General features: G+C 39.7%; 2 protein-coding genes across 2 annotated transcripts in view; one reads left to right on the plus strand and one right to left on the minus strand.

Annotated features, from left to right (window-relative positions):
* Positions 1-1,152: 1,152 nt before the first annotated feature.
* LOC128743950 (uncharacterized) lies at positions 1,153-2,922 on the plus strand. The gene has a single exon (XM_053840661.1). The coding sequence runs from the start codon at positions 1,153-1,155 to the stop codon at positions 2,920-2,922; it is 1,770 nt and encodes a 589-aa protein (XP_053696636.1).
* Positions 2,923-5,876: 2,954 nt separating this feature from the next.
* Positions 5,877-21,223, minus strand: part of LOC128744604 (delta-1-pyrroline-5-carboxylate synthase) — a 28,968-nt gene continuing 13,621 nt past the window's right edge. The window contains exons 2-6 of the mRNA XM_053841737.1: positions 7,674-8,667; positions 7,367-7,608; positions 6,826-7,309; positions 6,492-6,770; positions 5,877-6,435 (exon numbers count right to left, since the gene is read on the minus strand). Of these exons, the coding sequence (XP_053697712.1) occupies positions 6,176-6,435; positions 6,492-6,770; positions 6,826-7,309; positions 7,367-7,608; positions 7,674-8,667 (2,259 nt within the window). The 3' untranslated portion in view covers positions 5,877-6,175. The remainder of the gene's footprint in view (positions 6,436-6,491; positions 6,771-6,825; positions 7,310-7,366; positions 7,609-7,673; positions 8,668-21,223) is intronic.

The following is a 21,223-nucleotide window of genomic DNA, read 5'->3' on the forward strand; positions in this document are numbered from 1 at the left end:
TTGGCCCGCACACTTACCCGCGTCTGTAAGCGAGGGTGTAAAATGAAGAAGAAAAGTAAAATCCGTATCCATACATCCAAGTGTGCCGCTCGTGCTCACGACCTATGGACAGCTCGTGAGCTTTGGATTCGCGGGCGGGATGTGCAGAAAGTTGGTATGAGGCTGTACACTTGCGAGTGTGTAGGTAGCAGAATGTATGCACACAGTACCAACAGTTATTTGTCGTAGGCTTGCGTCAGTGGAGTAAGCTTTGGATGCCATGCTTTTCACACTCGTTCGCCAGAGATTTTAAGCCTTATCGAAAACAGATGTACAACTGGCTGAAAGACAAAAAGATGGTGGCCTCTGATGAAAGGGGAGGTGCGAATCACGGAAATCCTCGTCGCGGGTAGAAAACTATTTAAACTTCTCATTCGGCAGTTCCACTCCACTCCACTTAGACTGAAACACATATGATTTCATTACTTTGTCTACCATACCCTCTGTTTATTGGAAAGCCTACCGTTTTTAATGTCTAACCTCATTATAAAGTTCAAGTCAACAAACATGAAGTTAAGTTTATACATGCTCTTTTAGATTTGGACCACTCACACAACTTATAATGGTCTAAATGCAAGATAATTAAAGCCTCTTTTTAGTTTTCGAGTTATGAGGAAATTTGTATTTCATGTGTATAGGACCCCCCTCTTAGCTGGGAGAGGGATCTCTAACCATCATAAGAACCTTCCCTGGCCCCAAAAACCCCTACTTGCAAATTTCCACGCCGATCGGTTCAATAGTTTTCGATTCTATAAGGAACATAGGGACAGACAGACAGAAATCTATTTTTATAGGTATAGATATAATATATTTGGTGGTAGCTTCGGGTATTGGAACTACGGTGGTGATAGATGGTGATACTTTTGAAGTGGTCGACAAACTTGTTCACTTTGGTACGTTAGTGGCATGTGACAACGATGTGAGCCGTGAAGTAAAAAGGCGGATAGCGGCTGCCAACGCCAACGATATAACAAATTCGTCGCCTTCCGAATTGGAGAAATTCTTAGTCTGAGTCATCAAACCGAGTGGAGGTGGGTGCCGACTAAACTGAACCCTGCGGATGAAGCCACGAAGTGGAAAAAGGGTCCCGATTTCCGTCCAGATAGCGTCTGGATGAGAGGCCCCGCATTTCTGTACGAGCGGGAGGTAAGTTGGCCCCAACGTCAAACTGTAACCACGGAGGAGGAACTTCGCTCGAGATGTCTCTCTCATTGGGTGCCAACACAGGTGATTGACCTCACTCGCTTCAGGCGCTGGGGTTTCCTACACAGGACGATAGCCTATGTACTCCGCTACATCGGTAATCTACGACGAAAGGTTCGCAAAGAGGCACTCAAACTCGAACCTCTTGACCAAGCGGAACTGAGAGATGCAGAAGCGATGCTGTGGAAACTCGCACAAGCTGAAGCATATCCTGACGAAATAAGCATGCTGAAGAAGACACAGGGACCACCAGAGAAACGCCATGCGGTAGTTGCAAAAAATAGTCCCATTTACAAATTGTGGCCGTTCCTAGACAACGAAGGGATCCTGCGAATGCGAGGCAGAATCGGTGCTGCTCCATTTGCACCGTCCGAAGCTAAGTTCCCAACGATCCTTCCCAAGAACCATCTGATAACCTTTCTCATTACAGACTGGTACCACTGCCGTTACCACCACGCCAATCGAGAGACAGTCCTCAACGAGATGCGCCAACGATTTGAAATTGCCCAACTGCGATCGCTAATCTACAAGGTAATGCAGAACTGTGCATACTGCCGTGTTATGCGAGCGAGACCAAGACCACCTCCAATGGCACCACTTCCAGCATATCGAATGCAGCCGTTTGTGAGACCATTCACGTCCGTGGGACTGGATTATTTTGGGCCTGTTACAGTACGAGCAGGCAGGAATCAAGTGAAGCGGTGGGTGGCTTTATTTACCTGCCTCACAATTCGCGCTGTTCACATGGAAATAGTGCATAGCCTGTCTACAGACTCATGTATCATGGCGATACAACGTTTTACTTACCGCCGCGGAACACCTGCTGAATTTATCTCCGATAACGGGACGTGTTTCGTTGGGGCCAGTAACGAATTAAAAGCTATCGTATCTCGAGAAAACGCTTTGGCATCGACGTTTACCAGTGCGCTGACAAAATGGACATTTAATCCACCTGCCGCTCCGCATATGGGCGGAGTGTGGGAAAGACTTGTCCAATCGGTGAAAACGGCGATGGGGACAGCCCTGGATGCTCCTCGGCGACCAGACGACGAAACGCTGGCGACTATTGTTTACGAAGCGGAGGCAATGGTTAATTCTAGGCCGCTTACCTACGTGCCACTGGAATCGGCCGATCAAGAGGCGCTTACGCCCAACCATTTTTTGTTGGGAAGTTCATCGGGTGCAAAGCCCTTTATCACCGCGAAGGTTGATAAACCTGCAACGCTGCGAAGCAATTGGAGATTGGCGCAGTACATCACAACTGAATTCTGGCACCGTTGGATTAAAGAATATCTTCCAGTGATCAATCGGCGGTGTAAATGGTTCGACGAGGTGAAGGATTTGGAAGTGGGCGATCTCGTGTTGGTAGTGGGTGGTACGGCAAGGGACCAGTGGATCAGAGGACGTGTGGAGAAAGTATTTCCTGGACGAGATGGTCGGGTGCGACAAGCCACAGTTCGAACTGCTACCGGTATTCTTCGACGGCCGGCAGTCAAGCTGGCGGTGCTCGACGTGGAGAAAGGTGAACCTAGGAACGAACACCTGGAGAGCTCAGTCAACCACCAAGGTTCACGGGCGGGGGAATGTCGCGACGAGCCCCTCGTTGACGCGGCGCTACCACGAACGTACTACCATGCAAAATGTACGATCGGTTTCGTCGATCAATCGATCATGCACTGATAACAATAGTCGATCTGCCAGGAGAATGACCAGCAGATTCCATGTGCATTCGAACAAAAGAAGTACTTACGAGCTAAAGTGAAATCTTAATTAATGGTTTTTATTATATCGCTTATATATCTATACTTATAAATCCTACATCTAATCGGTTAAACTTACACTGTGTACTTACATATAATCTAAAACTAGTGAGTATTGGTCTTAATTACGATTGAAGTGAACTGAAATTATGATTGTGACATGCAATGAACCTATCTACATTATAACCTATTTTATACTTAATTATTGCCTAAAATTAGAATTTGTCTTAAACTACGCGTAAGATAAAACTACTGGAATTTAATTCTATACAGTGGGACTAAACCTACTTAATCCTAGTCCAGAAGTGAGTAATTATATAATGAAAATCACAGCTAAGCTTAAACAAATAATTATTAACAGGCAGGATATCAGCGAGCTTTAGCAGCGAAACGATTCTACCATTGATCGGGTAGATCACCAAAATTGTAAGCCACACTTTATTATTATTATTACGCAATTTCTAATAAAGCTTTTTCTGTAGCTTAAAGCTATATACCACATATTCGGTGTTTGCTCTTAGGAGTTGGAATCACCCTACTATCCCCACAAGGGCTTTTTACTGATTACGCAGCCAGCTGAGGTCCCGTAGCCTACAACTCCGTACAAAACTCGCGCTCCACAAGACGCTAATTCTCCTGGTGGTACTCTACGGCTACGAAGCGTGGACGTTGAAAGAGAGCGACCGACAATCTTTTGGCTTTTTCGGAGATCCTGCGATCAATTCTTGACGGCATATTAGACGAAGGAGTGTGGCGCAGGCGCATGAATCATGAAATATACCAAGTATACAAAGATACGGGTATTATGAAGCGATTAAAATACGACAGGCTACAATGACCTGACCACACAGCAAGAATGCCGGAAGGGAGACCAGCGAAAACAATATTTAGAAATATTGGAGAAATGTGGAGTGGGCTCCTGAATTCGGCATGGATTCAATAAGCGGATTGTCACCGAAAAGTAAAAGATCATCAAGCGATCCGGTATAGCGTTGGCCGGTCAAATTCGGTGGGTACACAAAGACAAACATTTAGACTTATTTTCGCTTTTTAATCAATTCTATTAACGTAAAAATTTTGATTTTGGTAAGTAAAACGGTAATTTTTCCATCATTATTCAATATGGTCTAGCAAAAAAGGGCCGACCTGTGCCGATGCGATCTCAATTAATTTCGATGGTCAATATATTACTAAACATCTATGCAAAATTTGATTTGCTGCTTTTGAGCAGTTTTTACGTTATTGACATTTGAAAAATGCATATTTTTTTAGAAAAAATGCCTATAGCTACAGAACCAAAGGAGATAGCGACTTGATTCCTTCAAACAAAATATGCGTTTTTATTGGATGTGAAAGTGCTCCGAAGGCAAAATTTGTTAGAAATAAGCACGAAAGGAGATATTAAGAAAAAACGGATTTTTTAGGTCCACCCCGTCCAAAAACTTTAAATTGCTCCATCCTATCAACCATTGGAGATAGGATTTTCATTTCTTTAGTAAGGTAATTCAAAATTTATTGTTCTTTAACTTTGCTGAACATTTTATTCAGCTAACTTAAGCCATAAAAAGTTTATATTTTGCACTCGCTTACTATGATGGCCACTCTAATGTCATATACATAAAAAAAATGCGGAAGTTGGAATAACAATTTTTTTCCGAAGATACTATATACCTAGGACTAACGGTTTTAGGGCAATTACTTTTGTCCACCAAGATTTGGGATTCATTCCACGATGCGGCGGGAGTTCCGCAAGGCTCCATCCTTGGCCCAACGCTTTGGAATGCGATGTACAACGAGGTATTGAACAATAAAAAACTGGATACAGGGGACGGATGACAAATAGGATGATATTACAAAGGTTCCTTTCACCACCAGGTGAATTAAATCGGTGTGTTGGGGGCATTAAATCACTAGACCAGTTCTTTGATCTATTGCCGCGTGTGATTGAACATAATTTGCAGACTTTCCTTTGGAGTTTTCCACCATAATTTAACTTAAAATTGAAATTGGACATGAATTGGATTTAAATTGCACTTGAAACTATATTTGAATTGGACTGTTAGGTTACACATTGAATTTTTTAATCGCATGATCTGTAAATAACCGTAATAGTCTAGCGGTTCTAACAAATGCATTCAAAAGAAATTTTTCAAAAATAACATTCGTTGCAACATGTTCTTTTCAATTCCCAGTCTAAATAGTCAGTCCGTGGTTCAATTATTACCACTCATATCATACTGCATCGCAATCATCATTCACATATCCTGCAAATGGTTGACAGCATAATTCATTCCGTTTGCACACGAACCGCTATCTGTCCGCTGGAAAATTCAATCTCCCCATCGAGCAGAGCAGCGCAGCGGCGAACACGCAAAACTGTGAATGCGAACGGCAGCAGTCACCTCCATTAGGAACTAATGAGCACAAACAGCAATTACCGTGAACATATCCGGCTGAAATATGACTCCTCTGTGGTTCAGTCAGAAGGACCAAAGAGCGCGGAAACAAATTACGCTTTTTTTTTAACATTATACTAACCTTTTCAAAGTTGATTTTTTGATCCACCGGCCCTCGACAAAGCTGGTAGTGTTTAAAAATTTATGTGGATCGATTAAAAACGGGCAATCCCTCATGCTCTGTCTCCCCAGAATAGCCATTTGCTGTTTGTGCCCAACGCAGAACTTTGAAATCCCAAGGACACTCACATGATGTCCTGCCCTACGGGCAAATTGGTTCCAGTACATCACGCGACACCTCGGCCGACTCGCATCTTTTGCAGTGCGAATATTTACTCTCTGCATAATTTATTGCAAACGATTAATTATTTGGAAAATTAATTAATTTTTGGTTCATCCCGGTCGGTATTGATAATAAATACACACGATAACTGCCCACAGTGAGTGAGTGTGAGCTTTCGACGATTGCCAGAGGGCACCGGGGCGTTTTGGCATAAACAAGCGAAGATTAAATTGCCAATTAAGCATTCAATTTAAACTTTCCACTGCACTGTAACTTTTCAATTATTGTATTGTGATGAGCTTTATTGTAACAAAGGGGCGATAATTGAATGCCAAAAGGCAACATTAACACAAACAGCGTAACGAATTAATGGGTTGACTTTTTTTCTACAGATGCTTAAGCCTATCGATGATGGTCGCCGTTATCCGGCGCAGTCATTCGATTGGTAATGATTCATGAATCCACTTCCGGGAGCCGTCGCTAAAATCGGCAGCTGCATGATCCACCCCGTCCAAAATCCACTTTGTAGTCAGCAGGCCTTCCACTCCGACCGGACCTCGGGCGTGAATTCGGGCGGTGGAAATTCCGACTTCCGCTCCCAAACCGAACCGGAACCCATCGGCAAACCGGCTGCTAGCGTTGTGGAACACACAAGCGCTGTCCACGTGGCTTTGGAAGTATCGAGCCGATTTTTCTGTGAAATTTTTGAGTTTAGAAAGCCGTTTTGTGATTGCAATTCAAGTAACTTACCGTTTTCGGTTACAATGACGTCGGTGTGACCACTTCCGTACGTGTGCACATGATCGATAGCTGCCTCAAGATCTTTGACAACTTCTATAGTACACTCAAGTGCACCATACTCGTGCTTCATAGATTTCGCTTGCGGTGGGCCAAACGTCAACTGTTGGTTCAGTATCGGACCCGAGTTGATCTTAACGCCTTCCCGTTTCAACATATTGCACACATCCGCGAAGAAGCTTCCCTCCAACAGGTCCTCGTGAATCAGAAGTGTTTCCATGGCATTGCAGGCTAGAAAAAATTATGATTTTTTCACTCGAAAAACAAAAAAGAATACGAAACTCACCAGCTGGATAGTCGCACTTTGCATCCCGAATGATCTTCAAAGCCTTCTCCAGATTGGCTTCCTTGTCGACAAAAACGTGACAAATTCCTTCGGCATGTCCCATGACTGGGATGTGGTGTGACTGTTCCTGGATGCTACGAACCAGTTCACTGGAACCGCGAGGAATGATCAAATCAATATGTTTGTCCATCGAGAGAAGATCGCCGATCTCCTCGCGGGTAGACACCAGCGAGATCGCCTTCGAACCGCCCACCACTCCCAACGCTTGCTTCACCAGCTCCATCAGAGCTCGGTTACTGTGTGCAGCTTCCTTACCGCCCTTTAACAGAAGACCGTTTCCGGACGCCATAGCTAGGGCTGCAACCTGCGGCAAAGAGTCCGGTCGCGACTCAAAGATAACCAGCAAAACACCAATCGGAACGGTAACCTGCTTCAGCTCTAATCCGTCGGCTAGTTTAGTGCGCCGGATAACGCGACCAACATTCTGTAAAAGACTGCTCCGTTAGGAAAATGATTCAGTAAAAGTTAATCACATCTTTACCCTGTGACTATCGTCAGCGATTTGCTTCAAACCAACGGCTAAACTCTCGAGCTTGGCCGGAGTCAGGGACAGGCGAGAGAGCAATGGTTTCGCGACACCGGATTTTTTCGCCTCCTCCAAATCCTTTTTGTTTGCATCCAAAATCTTGGTTTGCTCGGAAATCAACAAATCAGCCAGCGTGTTAACACACAACGCTCGGTCGCTAGCGGAAAGATTTTGCATTACTCGACTTCCGGTACGAGCTGCAAACAGACAAAGCAAAAAATGATTACCTCCAACGTAGAAGAAGAACTCACGCAAAGCTTACCATCCTCAGCTAGATGCTCGACAGGGGTGGCCTTTTCTGCCGTCGATTCTGTGAAGAACGTTCCCACCTTTCGTCCGGTCAAAATTAGTTTGATAGCCTTCTCCTGTGTACCATTGCAAATGACGACGCTGACGCCTCGATCCAAAGCCCACGTGGCTGCCGTAACTTTGGAATCCATACCACCTGTACCGACCTTCGATTTCTGTCCGAACTTAATCAAATTCTTATCGGCCGAAGTATAGGTATGCATCAGCCGTGCACCAGCCTCCCACGGAGGCTTATTGTAGATTCCATCGACATCCGACATCAGAATCAGCAGATCCGCATGGATCTCAGCTGCCAACAGTGCCGCCAAACTGTCGTTATCCTTAATCTTGATACCCTTCTTTTTGCCCTGCCCTGAAACCTCCTGATCGACGACAAACATCGGTGGCATCACCGCATCGTTCGTGTTGATGATCGGCACAATGTTCAAACTGATCAACTCCGATAACGTACTGAAGAGATTCCTCCGAGTTTCTTCGTTGTAAAAGTCCGGCTCGGTAACCAACACCTGTGCCACCTTGATGCCGTACTGGGCAAACATCGCATCGTACAGCGACATCAGACCGGACTGGCCGACAGCCGCTGCAGCCCTCGGTTCGACCATCGTTCCCGCATCCTGTCGAGTGTGGTCGGTCGTAAGGGTCTCTCGCATCGACATCGACATCAGCAGTTCCTGGGTCAGTCGCTGCTTGCCAAACGCCACCGCACCGCTGGTCACCATGATACACTCCCGGCCCTCGACGTGGTACTCGGCCACCTGTTCGACAATCGAAGCAAGCCGTCCCAACGCCAGACCGTGCTCGTCCTCCCGGGTGATGACCGCACTGCCCAGCTTGACCACCATTCGGCGGGCTTCCTTCAGCTGGCTGCGTTCGCCGATCGTTGCCCGCGTTCGGTCGTGGATCGAGTGCAGCGTACGATTAGCCGAGGCGCGCTTTACCTGCGCAACCTGTCGGGGGGGTGGGGGAGAGAATGGAGAGACGATTAGTAATGTCAATGATCCAGCCTATTTTAAATTTTATGGTTTTTACCTTTGTTATACTATATAACAAAGGTTTAGAAATTGGTCGAAAAACACGAAATTGATCCGAGGCCCGGAGGGCCGAATCACATATACCAATCGATAGAGCTCGACGAAATGAGCAATGTCTGTGTGTGTGTATGTGTGTATGTGTGTATGTGTGTATGTGTGTGTGTGCAGCTCATTTTCTATCGCCTGTTTCTCAAAGGTGGCTGAACCGATTTGACCGCTTTTACTTTTGTTTGAAAGGTATTATTGCCTAGTATATCACTATTGAATTGCAATGCTGTCCGACGTTTCGTTTAAAAGTTATAAGCAAAAATGTGAAAACTACGTGATACGCGTTTCTCCGGAACTACGCAACCAATTTGAACGATCTTAGTACCAAACGAAAGCTCTTGCTATTGCTAAACTTTTTACCAAGTTTTATTAAAAACGGACAAGCAGTTTAAAAGTTAGCCTTAAAAAACCGGTTTTGACTAGGTACAAATGATCGCCTGTTTCTCAGAGTTGGCTGAACCGATTTATGCGCTATTATTCTCATTTGAAAGATAATATAGCCTAATAGATCACTATTGATTTGTTTTTTGATTGGACGTTTAATTCAAAAGTTATGAGCAATCGTATACAACACATTAAAATTTACAATTATTTTTGACTATTTCATCTTAGATAATTTATCTAGTTTAAATTTTTTTGGCATCAAATTAGAGGTTTAATTGCTGCAAATATATCTGCAAAATTTCAGAAGAATTGGTTTTGCCGGTAAAAAGATATTAACCCTTGAACATTCGCGCCAACTTTTGTAACACGGTTACTCGCGGGAGACAATAGCCCAAAACCAAAAAAATGTGCGCATTAGAGTTTTGACTAGTGTAAACGACGTCCGTTTTCGGATTCCGGCCAATTTGCACTCTTGGCCCACAACTTCCCGGACTCACTTCCCGATATCAAAACCGACGGAACAGACACCTTCCTGGTTTTCGGATAGCCGCGTAGAAAAGACGATACACGATCGCTTGCTCATTTACTACTAACTTTATTACATTAGCATATAGCTTTTAGATAAGAAAAATTGATAGTGGCATATATTGGTATAGGTGACCCCGACTTCAATCTCGCCCGATAGCTCCAGCTTCAAAAAAATTCTTTACACTAGGAAAACCTGGTTTTTAGGTTTATCGCACCTTTGGAAGAGTTTCTTGAAATTGGAAGCTCTATCGTCTGGTAGAATTTAAATTTTGATTAATCCCCCTAAAAGTGAAATAAAAAAAATATTTTTCTTCAGTTTCAATATAACACATTGATGTGTTCTGTAAAGTTAAAGAGTATATTATTACAAGAAACTTTGCTGAAGACAGTAACCTTCTATCTCTTCAGCGAAGAGAGAAAAATCTTATTTATTTGTAAAATCAGTTTTTCCATTTTAGCTCGTTTTGTAATTGTTGTATGACTTTTTCATGTTGTACAAATAGTAAAAATACACAACTTTGCTGAACATAGTATACCTCTATGATTGCTTGTTTAGGAACTGTAGAACTTTGATTATTAAAATATCCTAATTTTGACCCCAAACTACTCGACTATCGACAGACGGATACATTTAAAACATTTTACTAGTTATTGAATTCTAATGTGATTTAAGGTGCCGCACGATAAGCTTTTTTCATGGACGAAATTGGCCACTTGTCCGGGTGTTCCCGGAAGTCCCCGGATCTTCTCCAGATATAAACAACGTGGCGCTAGGCAGTTGATCTGATTGTTAGTGATCTAGTTTTTAAATGCTGGCGTAATTTGAGCTGTCGCATGATAAGTATTTGTTCATGTTCGCTACTGGCTATTTTCCACAGCGATAACTTAATCCGGAACATTTCCGGTTAGTCCCAATACAGCGTAAAATTCCTAAAATGGTCGGCAATGGGCATATGTTGCATAAAAATTCATTGCCGGCTGTGATTTACGTTCATTTTGGAAGCTTCAATGAAGATTTTTATTTATTTATATGAGCAATCTGCCCTTCAAAACTTCAAAAGGGCGTAACTCAAAAATTCGTCGATCGATTTTTTTAAAAATTGGCTCAAAGATGTAGGATGGCAATACAAACCAACTGGCATTTTCCGTTTAAATGGCCTATTTTATTTTTTAATAACGGTATTTTGAACACCGTGGGTACACCTCACATACTGATTGCTTCGTTTCTGTGATGTCAGTTTTTGCTGATCTATTTTGCCAACAGTTTAAAGAATTAATGCATTGAATAATTATGGTATTTTGCTCATAACAAGTTTATTGAAAAATATACGTTAGTTAAACATCAATTTGTAACTTTATAACAATATGGCATTCTAAAACCTACACGTGTTATACAAAATACAACAGCGTGAGTAACCGAAGGTTAATAAAAATTGATGAAAACTTTATTGAATCAAACAGAATGGCATTACAGTAAATTATGCATAGTTCAAAACCTTTAAACTAGACCTTTACTACGCAATGTATATGTTAAATAATAATATTTCCTCTTACAACTTACTTTTACTTGCATTTACTCAAATTAGTAACAACTTACTTATACTTTCTCAGCAATTTCATGAAAAAAGGATCTATCAAAATTTATAAGTGCTCCTAAACTTGTTCAATTGTCAAAAAAATTATGTAAACAAACGCACTACGCAACGTTAACGTAGATGCAGACCGTATAACAAAGGTTCTTTCACCACTAGGTGGATTAAATCGGGTTTTATTAATGTTTGTTATTTTTCGTTTCAACACAATTAATTTTGTCAAATCTGTTAAAAGCAGTAGGCGTTCAGGCCAGTGATGCCAGATCTACGGATTTAGGAATTGTTTACGGACCTACGGATCAAGTGCTCAAATCTACGGATTTTCATAAACTTTGCGGAAAAGATTGAAAGTTTCATTCAGCGACTAAAAGTACATGCAATGAATAATATCCCGAAAAGCATAACTTTATTCTTTCTGAGGGAAAGAAGTCTATTAAAAATGGAAGATTTGCTTTATTGCTGTTAATAAAAACTAGCATTTTTCGCTTTGACGGCAGATATTTAGAGTAATACTGATATTTTCCTGGTTGAAGTGCGGCAAAATGGCTAAATATTTTTATTTTTATTTTTTCCCACATTTTGGCAGCTCCGTAATTTGATTTCTGTAGTGCGATAGAACTTGAAAATCAAGCGAATAAGGTTGTTCTTTTTAATCAAGTAGATAGAATCCTTGTTCAATACGCATCAATGTTCAATATGCTCTTTTTACGGGACAAATAAAAACTCTTGGACCTTCAGAAAGCGATGAAAAGATGACTAAAATAAACAGAAAAGACCACGAAAAGCCGGCAAAAGACAGCGGAATTTTGACGAAAATGTGAATAGAAGTCAGTGGAACTGTGATGAAAAGATGGCAAAAATACGACGAAAAGACGACATTTTTTGTCTGCAACAAACTGCAACAAAAAACACGACAGAAAATGGGAAAGACACTTTTAAAAACTGTCAAACAGTCGACAAAACATACAAAAAAGGCTACAAAAAGATGGCGAATATACGCCAACAAAAAGGCGCCGAAAGAACAACGAAAAGACAAGAAAAATAAAACAATTTTGTTGTCTTGGCAACAAACAGGACGAGAGATGATAAAAAGATAACAGTGAAAACGAAGAAAAGGCGGCAAAATGTCATAAAACGAGAATACGATGGAAAAATATAACAGAGAAATGACAATGAGAAGGCGAATACGGAGAAAAGGCAATACGCAGATTTCAAAAAGACGGATAAATGGTTCCGAAGAAGCAACGAACAGACAATGCAGGTTAGCGAAAAGACGATGAAAGAACAATGAAACGACAGCTAATAATCGACAAAGTGGCAGGCAGTGAAATGCCTGCGAAAAGATATGACGAAGAAGTAGGCGAAAAGTTGAAAGACGATAAAAATACGGCTAAAAGACGCTAAAAACGTCACAAACAGCGACGAAATTGCCAAAAAAGCCATACAAAACGACGAAAAGACTGTAAATAGATGAAGCCTTTGGCTAAGGGTATTAGAGAAACAGTTAAAAGTCAGCAAAACAGTGACAGGCTATGCCAAAAAAGTCACTAATGACGATGCCTTCATTGCCAAAACGCCACAAAAAGCAATAAAAATGACAAACAAATCACTGAAAAGAGACAAAAAGGCGATGAACGAATACCAGATGTTAAAAATAACAAAATACGACCAACAAACGTTAAAAGACAACAGCAAAACTAGAGGTCAACACGTTGGAGTGCTAGTGGTTAGTATTCACATCTCTCACGTCGAGGACTCGGGTTCAAATTCCAGTCCCGCAGAAACCATGAATGACCCAAGCTGTTAAAGTGACTATAATTACATTAAAACAAACAAAAAACGACAAGAAGATAACAATAACAGCGGAAAAGTTGACGGAGTACACTTAGCAAAACAAAAAAAAACGAAAAATTAACGGCAAAATACAAAGTAACCAAACGACGAAAACTGAAAGAATTCGGAAGAATAAAGGCTAAAGACGAATGACGAAATTCAAGATTATGCGTTCTCAAATAATATAGAGGAAATTTTAAATGTATCATAAACTGATTCGATTCAAAAAAGTATTGAATTGTTTCATGTCGGTCAAACTTCCATTTAAATCAGAAGTTTGAATTAAAATTTGATTTAGTTTCGTAATTTACAACCCTTTCCTTCGTGATTAAGACACAGATGGTAAAACTATGGATTTTTCTTCAGCAAAACCTGGCATCACTGGTTCAGACCTAAAAACCTTGGAAAAATCGACAACGATCGTCACCGGCATTTAGCACGGTCCTAACAACGAGCGGTTACGATAGCAACCACGGCTGGGTTTATGATTCGGAGTGCATCCGACTACTACAAAGCCTACTACACGATGAGCGACCGGCGAAGAACATTGTCAGATGATGAAAATTGCTGAAACGGGAGTCATCAATCTTGTTGCCAAACATCTGTGGCGGTGGCTGAACAGTACACCAGACTAAAGCGAAAAGATTGGGTTAAAAGTAAATACGTCTAAAACAAAGGCCAGGGAAACCGAGGCCGACCGACTCCGCTTGGGCAGTAGTAAAATGAAGGACAATGCTCGAAGAGGTCCTACGAGTACTCGGACTTTTCGGTCTTCGGTGACGTACAGGAGTACGAAGTATGGAGGCGGAAGATGAACTATGAACTCCCCAAGCTCAATGGCGAAGCTCCAATAACCAAAAGGTGGCTAAAGGTGGCGATGGGCAAGACATGTTGCAAGAATTTCGGACAACTACCCTGCAAAGATGGTGTTTGTCTCCATCTGGTAGAAACTAGATGACCAGGAGCGCAGCGAGCAAAATGCCACTTAAGTAAGCAAGTAAGTTGCCAAATACTGTCCAGATAGTCCGCCTGTTATGAAGTCAAGTTCATTCCAACGATGTCCAACAATCTCCTATGGATAAGACAAACCGTCCGCCACGGCCACGAGGTCAGCAACAAAGGCATGAAGGTTATCGATCTGGATGGCGAGTTAATAGGAACCGGGATCCACCTCCCACTTCCTCCACAAACTTCCACCGAGCGTGACTGTCATTGAGCGAGCAAGGTGCAGGCTGTTCGAGGCGAAGTTACCAAAGTCCTTTGAGGAAGATTTTTTGTGCAAACAAACACAATCACTGGCGAATCATCTGATGTTGTTATTGACGTGACTATCCTGGTACTCACTCCGCAAGCAATCTTCCAATCTACCCAAGACACGGGTGTTGAGGCGCACCAGGCTTTCCGTACCATAATTTACCGGTTCAACTAGAAGAAGCTGGTCCAAGTGTCGTAGAGCAAGGATTCACGGCGAGCATGCAACGGGGTGACGAGGAAGATCGGCGATTTTCAAACTCCAGCGGAAGTGATACGAAGTGACAACGCCACGGACAATGAATTTCGAGCGCTGTTTGAGAACGTACAACGACCGTCAGACAGGTAGGCTATTGGTTGCAACCAATGGCTCTTCAAGACCAAGGAGGACTAGAAAAGAAACGTGGTACGACACGAGGCGAGAATCGTCGTCTTCACACCGGTGGTGGCTAAGTAGACAACCTTCCGAGCTTTCGCGTAACGAATAAACCGTATACCATTTAAGGAAGAGTCTGTACGGCTCGAAGCAATGGGGTTCCAGCGGGGTTCATCTACGTCGGCGATACGATCATCGTGACGCATATGGAGAAAGAGTTTAACGAAATTTTCAAGAGTCTTCGTGACGAATTTGGGAGACGTTTGTTTCTTCCTGGGCATCGGGGTAGAAAGAAGTACATTCGGATTCAGGATTAACTAGGTCACGTACATCCGGAAATTGACACAACGATTCGGCTTTTCGGGAGAAGCAAAGCCGTCGAAAATTCCCTTCGATTTTGGCAAAAAGTCTAGCTGCATTAACACCTAGACTTGGGTTGAAGTCAAGATGATGTTTCCGCCATGAATCGATCGGTGAATTTAAGATGTTCGTAAACGTTGATAGGGCCGGAGATTCTCGCGACGGGCAGTCTAGCTCTGGCATCTTTATCTTAGATTCGGAGGTAGACCCATTGCATTGCGTGGGGTTCGCACACGCAGACGTGTGTCGCCTGAAGCTCAAACGCTCAAACGGAGTTTGTACTGGTGGCTGAAGGGTGCCAGGAGCTCGCCTCCAGAGCAGTGTCAAATTGGTAGAGGGTGAACAACGCAGCAAGTACATCGATACAAAGTTCTTCTTCGTTCACGACTTGCAAGAATAGGAGATTATCAAAATGGAGTATTGCCCAACAGAGTCCATGTTGGCCGCCGTACTCACGAAGCCAGTTCAACGAATTCGATCAGAGAAGTTATGCTATGAAGTAGGAATTTGTGCGGATCTGATCGAGGAGGAGTGTTAGAAGTAGAAAGCGTTGAGACCAAACAACCGGCCGCAGCACATGGTTACATGTACAAAATAAAGATTTTCAATTCTGTTTCAACTACTGTAGAAAGTAGTTCGTTTTGCTGCCTAATCTAATGGGTTATCTAATCTCATTATCAGCCTCAATCCATTTTTTTTTACCACTTATACATACTGAATGGAAATGGAATCTACAGTTTATTCGGTTAAATAATGTAAATACATACAAACCAGTGTCCCCCTTGCTACTGGCGTGTCCAGACTGAGGTACTCACCCCACATTCTCTAAAAACAATTTCATATGGAACAAAAAAATAGCTCAAGGTGCCCGGATCTCCGGAGCTATCAGTTATTTCAATAGCCGGTAATTGTCTAACGGAGGACAATTAAAATTTTGGAATTCTTTCGAGGCCCCTATACTCTACGAACTTCCACAGAAATCTAGGGAATAAGTTTACGGTACAACATTTAAAAAGCGAATATATTGCGGCTTCGACTGTTTACCATATCTGTTTACCATAAGATGCCCAACAACTATTTGCAAGCAAGGTAGTGGAAGACCAGCCAAAATTATAGAGGCAGAAGGACATCGTTCTCTATTTCGTTTCTTCAACAACAAGCCTTCTGGTTGGACTATCAATTAAGATGCACCAAACGAATGTTTGAAGAAAATTTTGATCCCGTTTCTACAAAAACATCATGCAGATGGACAATACGTGTTTTGGCCGGATAGAGCATCATCGCATTATGCCAAAAAACACAATCGTTCCTGACTACCTATTCGATCCCATTTTTACCAGAAGACCACGGCCCGTAAAACCAGTCTCAGTGCACCCAATCGAGGATTTCTTCGGTAGAATCAAGAGATGCATTCGCAAAGTTGACCTGACGGCCGTACAACGCTCCTGTTTCAACGTCAAACGAAAGCTTCGCCGAACAGCCGCTTACGGACCGTTTTCAAATGTACTCTAATTTTTTTTCAACAATGGATAATGTATCTTTCATTTCGGTAAATCAAATCTTCTTCATGTTTCTTTGTCGTTTTTTTGACAGCTTGAGAAAAAAATTCCAAGGCGTTCAGACCAAACAACCATTTTTTACCACTTATACATACTGCATCGATATGGAATCTACAGATTATCCGGTTAAATAATGTAAATACATAAAAACCCGTGTCCCCCTTGCTACTGGCCAACCCAGGCTGAAGTATTCACCCCACATTCTCTAAAAAATTTTATATGGAACAAAATAATTGCTCAAGGTGCCCGGATCTCCGGAGTTATCAGTTACTTTAATAGCCGGTAACTGTTCCATATAAGGCCATTTCAAGTTTAAATTCTTGTCCAATTTTAAATCCAATTCTATGTCCTACCACAGTTCCCATTTTAAGTTTATTTCGTAAAATTAATTTAAAGTAAAATCGAGTAAAGTAAACTGATCCAAATTTCAAGTCCTCTCAAGTCCTATTTCAAGATAAATTTATAGTTCAATTTCAAGTTCAATTTCATGTCCCATTTTAGGTCCAATTGCAAAGTAATTTAGGTTCCCCCTTAGCAAAAGAAAGTCCAATTACATGTCTCATTTTAGTAAAATTTCAAATTTCAAGTGTAATTTAATTCCAATTTCAATCCAGATTTCAAGTCTAATTTGAAGCTTAATTTCAGGTCCCAGTTTAAGCCCAAATTAATTTTAATTTCATCTCCGATTTCCAGTGCAATTTAAGTTCGATTTTAGGTTCAACTGCAAGTCTAATTTAATTCCCATTCAATTCAGATTTCAGGTGCATTTTCATGTCCTATTTTACATCCAATTTCAAGTCGAATTTAATCCCAATTTAAGTCCGATTTCATCTTCGATTTCAAGTTCAATTTTAAGCTTAACTGCAAGTGTAATTTAATTCCAATTCAACCAGTTTCATGTCCCATATCATGCCTAATTTTCAGTCAAACTTAAATACAATTTAAGCCCGATTTCATCTCCAATTTCAAGTTTAATTTTTTAGTCTAGTTTAAGTCCATTTTCAAGTCAGATTTTAGGTGCATTGTTATGTCCCATTTTAAGTCCAATTTAACTCCAATTTTAGTCGTATTTCATCCTTGATTTCAAGTTCAACTTCTAGTCTGGTGTAATTTCAAGTCTAATTTAATTCCATCTCAGGTTCAATTTCAAGCCGAATTTATTTCACATTTCATCTCCGATTCCAAGTTCAATGTCTAGTTTAGTTTAATTCCAATTTCAAGTCCAATTTCCAGTCCGATTTAATTCAAATTTAAGCTCGATTTCAGGCTTTTTTCAGTCTAATTTCAAGTCAAATTTAATTCCAATTTTGAGTGCGTTTTCAAGTCCCATTTAAATCCGATTTCAAGTAAAATTTATATCATATTTTGTCAACTGCATGTCTAATTTATTCCAATTCAACTCCGATTTCAGGTGCATTTTCATGTCCCATTTTATGTCCAGTTTCAAGTCGAATATAATTCCAAGTTAAGTCCGATTTCAATTTCAATTTCAATTTCTAGTCTAGTTGAATTGCATTTTCAAGTCAAATTTCCAGTCTAATTTAATTCAAATTTAAGATTGAGTTAATGCTTTATTTCAAGTCCAATTTCAAGTGTAATTTAATTCAAATTTGATCTCCGATTTCAGGCCCCATTTAAGTCCAATTTCAAGTTCAACTTCAAGTCTAATTTAATTCCAATTTAACTCCGAATTTCAGGCACATTTGATGTCCAATTTCAAGTCAAATTTAATTCCAAATTAAGTACGATTTCGAGTTCAATTTCTAGTCTAGTTTAATTTCAATTTCCAATTTAATTAAATTCAAATTTAAGTCCGATTTCACGTCTTATTTCAAGTACAACTGCAAAAATAATTTAATTCCAATTCAATTTCAGGCGCATTTTAATGTCTCTTTTTATGTCCAATTTCAGGTCAAATTTAATTCCAATTTAAGTCCGATTCCAAGTTCAATTTCTAGTTTGGTTTATTTCCAATTTCAAGTCCAATTTCCAGTCCAATTTCAAGTCTAATTTAATTCCAATTTTGAGTCCGTTTTTAACTCCTATTTAAATCCGATTTCAAGTAAAATTTATATCACATTTTAAGTTCAACTGCATGTCTAATTTAATTCCAATTCAACTCCGATTTCTAATTTACGAGGCATTTTCATGTCTCGTTTTATGTCCAGTTTCAAGTCGAATATAATTCCAAGTAAAGTCCGATTTCAATTTCAATTGCTAGTCTAATTGAATTGCATTTTCAAGTCAAATTTTCAGTCTAATTTAATTCAAGTTTAAGTTTGATTTAATGCTTTATTTCAAATCCAATTTCAAGCGTAATTTAATTCAAATTTCATCTCCAATTTCTAGTCCTATTTAACCCTTAAATGCGCAATGTGGCATAGTGAAAAACATCCCCAAAGTAAATTATGTTTACCGCCTTTAGAACAGTTAAATGAAAATGTTTTTTTCAAATGAATTTTTTCAGCGTGCGCATTTAAGGACTAAGTCCAACTTCAAGTCTAATTTAATTTCAATTTAACTCCGAATTTCAGGCACATTTTATGTAAAATTTCAAGTCAAATTTAATTCCAAATTAAGTACGATTTCCAGTTCAATTTTTAGTATAGTTTAATTCCAATTTCCAATTGAATTACATTCAAATTTAAGTCCGATTTCATATTTTATATGAAATGAAATACAATTGTACTCAACTGCCAAAATAATTTAATTCCAATTCAATTTCGATTTCAGGCGCATTTTCATGTCTTTTTTTATGTCCAATTTCAGGTCAAATTTAAATCCAATTTAAGTCCGATTTCACCTCCGATTTCAAGTTTAATTTCAGTTTCAAGTCAGATTTTAAGTCTAATTTATTTTAAATTGAAGTCCGAATTCATGTCTTATTTCAAGTCTAATTTCAAATTTAATTTAATTGAAATTTCAACACCGGTTTCAAGTCTAATTTAAGTCCGATTTTAAATTCAACTGCAAGTCAAATTTCAATTTAACTCCGATTTCAGGTGCAGTTTCATGTCCCATTTTATGTCTCATTTTAAGTAAAATTTCAAGTCTAATTTAATTCCAATTTCAACCCAGATTTTAAGTCTAATTTAAAGCTCAATTTCATGTCCTAGTTTAAGCCCAATTTAATTTCAATTTCATCTCCGATTGCCAGTGCAATTTAAGTCCGATTTTAGGTTCAACTGCAAGTCTAATTTAATTCCAATTTAACTTCGATTTCAGGTCCAATTTCGAATTAAATTTAATTCCAATTTAAGTCCGATTTCATCTCCGATTTTTAGTTCAATTTCTAGTCTAGTTTAATTCCAATGTTGGGTTAAAAATTTCAAGTCTAATTTAATTCAAATTAAAGTCCGATTTCACTGGCAGTTTCATGTCCCATAACATGTGTAATTTAAAGTCAAATTTAATTTCAATTAAAGCCCGATTTCATCTCCAATTTCAAGCTTAACAATTTCTAGTCTAGTTTAATTCCAATTTCAAGTCAGATTTTAGGTGCATTTTTATGTCCCATTTTAGGTCCAATTTCAAGTCCAATTTACCTCCAATTTAAGTCGGATTTCATCTTTGATTTCAAGTTCAAATTCTAGTCTGGCGTAGTTTCAATTTCAAATCTAATTTAATTCCATTATTCCAAGTTCAATTTCAAGCCTAATTTATTTCAAATTTCATCTCCGATTTTAAGTCCGATTTTAAGTTTAACTGCAAGTCTAATTTAACTCCGATTTCAGATGCATTTTCGTGTCCTATTTTACGTCCAATTTCGAGTCGAATTTAATTCCAATTGAAGTCCGATTTCATCTCGGATTTCTAATTTAATTTCTAGTCTAGTTTAATTACAATTTTGGGTACAAAATATCAAGTCTAATTAAATTCAAGTTTGAGTGCGGTTTCAGTGGCAGTTTCATGTGCCATATCATGTCTAATTTAAAGTCAAATTTAATTCCAATTTCCTCTCCAATTACAAGTGTAATTTCCTTTCTAGTTTAATTCCAATTTCAAGTCAGATTTCAGGTCTAATTTAATTCAAATTTTAGTCCGATTTCATGTCTTATTTCAAGTCCAATTTTAAATCTAATTTAATTTAGTTCCGATTGTAAATTCAACAGCAAGTCTAAGTTAATTCCAATTTAAGTCGGATTTCATCGCAGATTTGAAGTTTAATTTCTAGTCCGGCGTAATTTCAATTTCAAGTCAAATTTAATTCCATTTCAAGTTCAATTTCAAGCCTAATTAATTTTAAATTTCATTTCCGATTTCAAGTCCAATTGTAAGTTTAACTGCAAGTCTAATTTTCCAATACAACTCCGGTTTCAGGTGCCTTTTTAATGTTCCATATCATGTCCAATATCTCATTTAATTTCAATTTCGGTGCGATTTCAAATTCAATTTCTAGTTTAATTCCTACTTCAAGTTTAAATTAATTCAAATTTAAGTCCGATTTCAAGCTCAATTTAAATTCGATTTCATGTCTTAAGTCCAGTTCAATCTTACGTTTAATTTTATCTCTAATTTAAAGTTCAATTGCAAGTCCAAAT

This window comes from Sabethes cyaneus, chromosome 3 (assembly GCF_943734655.1).
Source record: "Sabethes cyaneus chromosome 3, idSabCyanKW18_F2, whole genome shotgun sequence".
Taxonomy (NCBI): Eukaryota; Metazoa; Arthropoda; class Insecta; order Diptera; family Culicidae; genus Sabethes; species Sabethes cyaneus.

Excerpts from the sequence above, each read along its gene's own strand:
- LOC128743950 (XM_053840661.1), top strand. The coding sequence starts at position 1,153 with ATGAGAGGCCCCGCATTTCTGTACGAGCGGGAGGTAAGTTGGCCCCAA.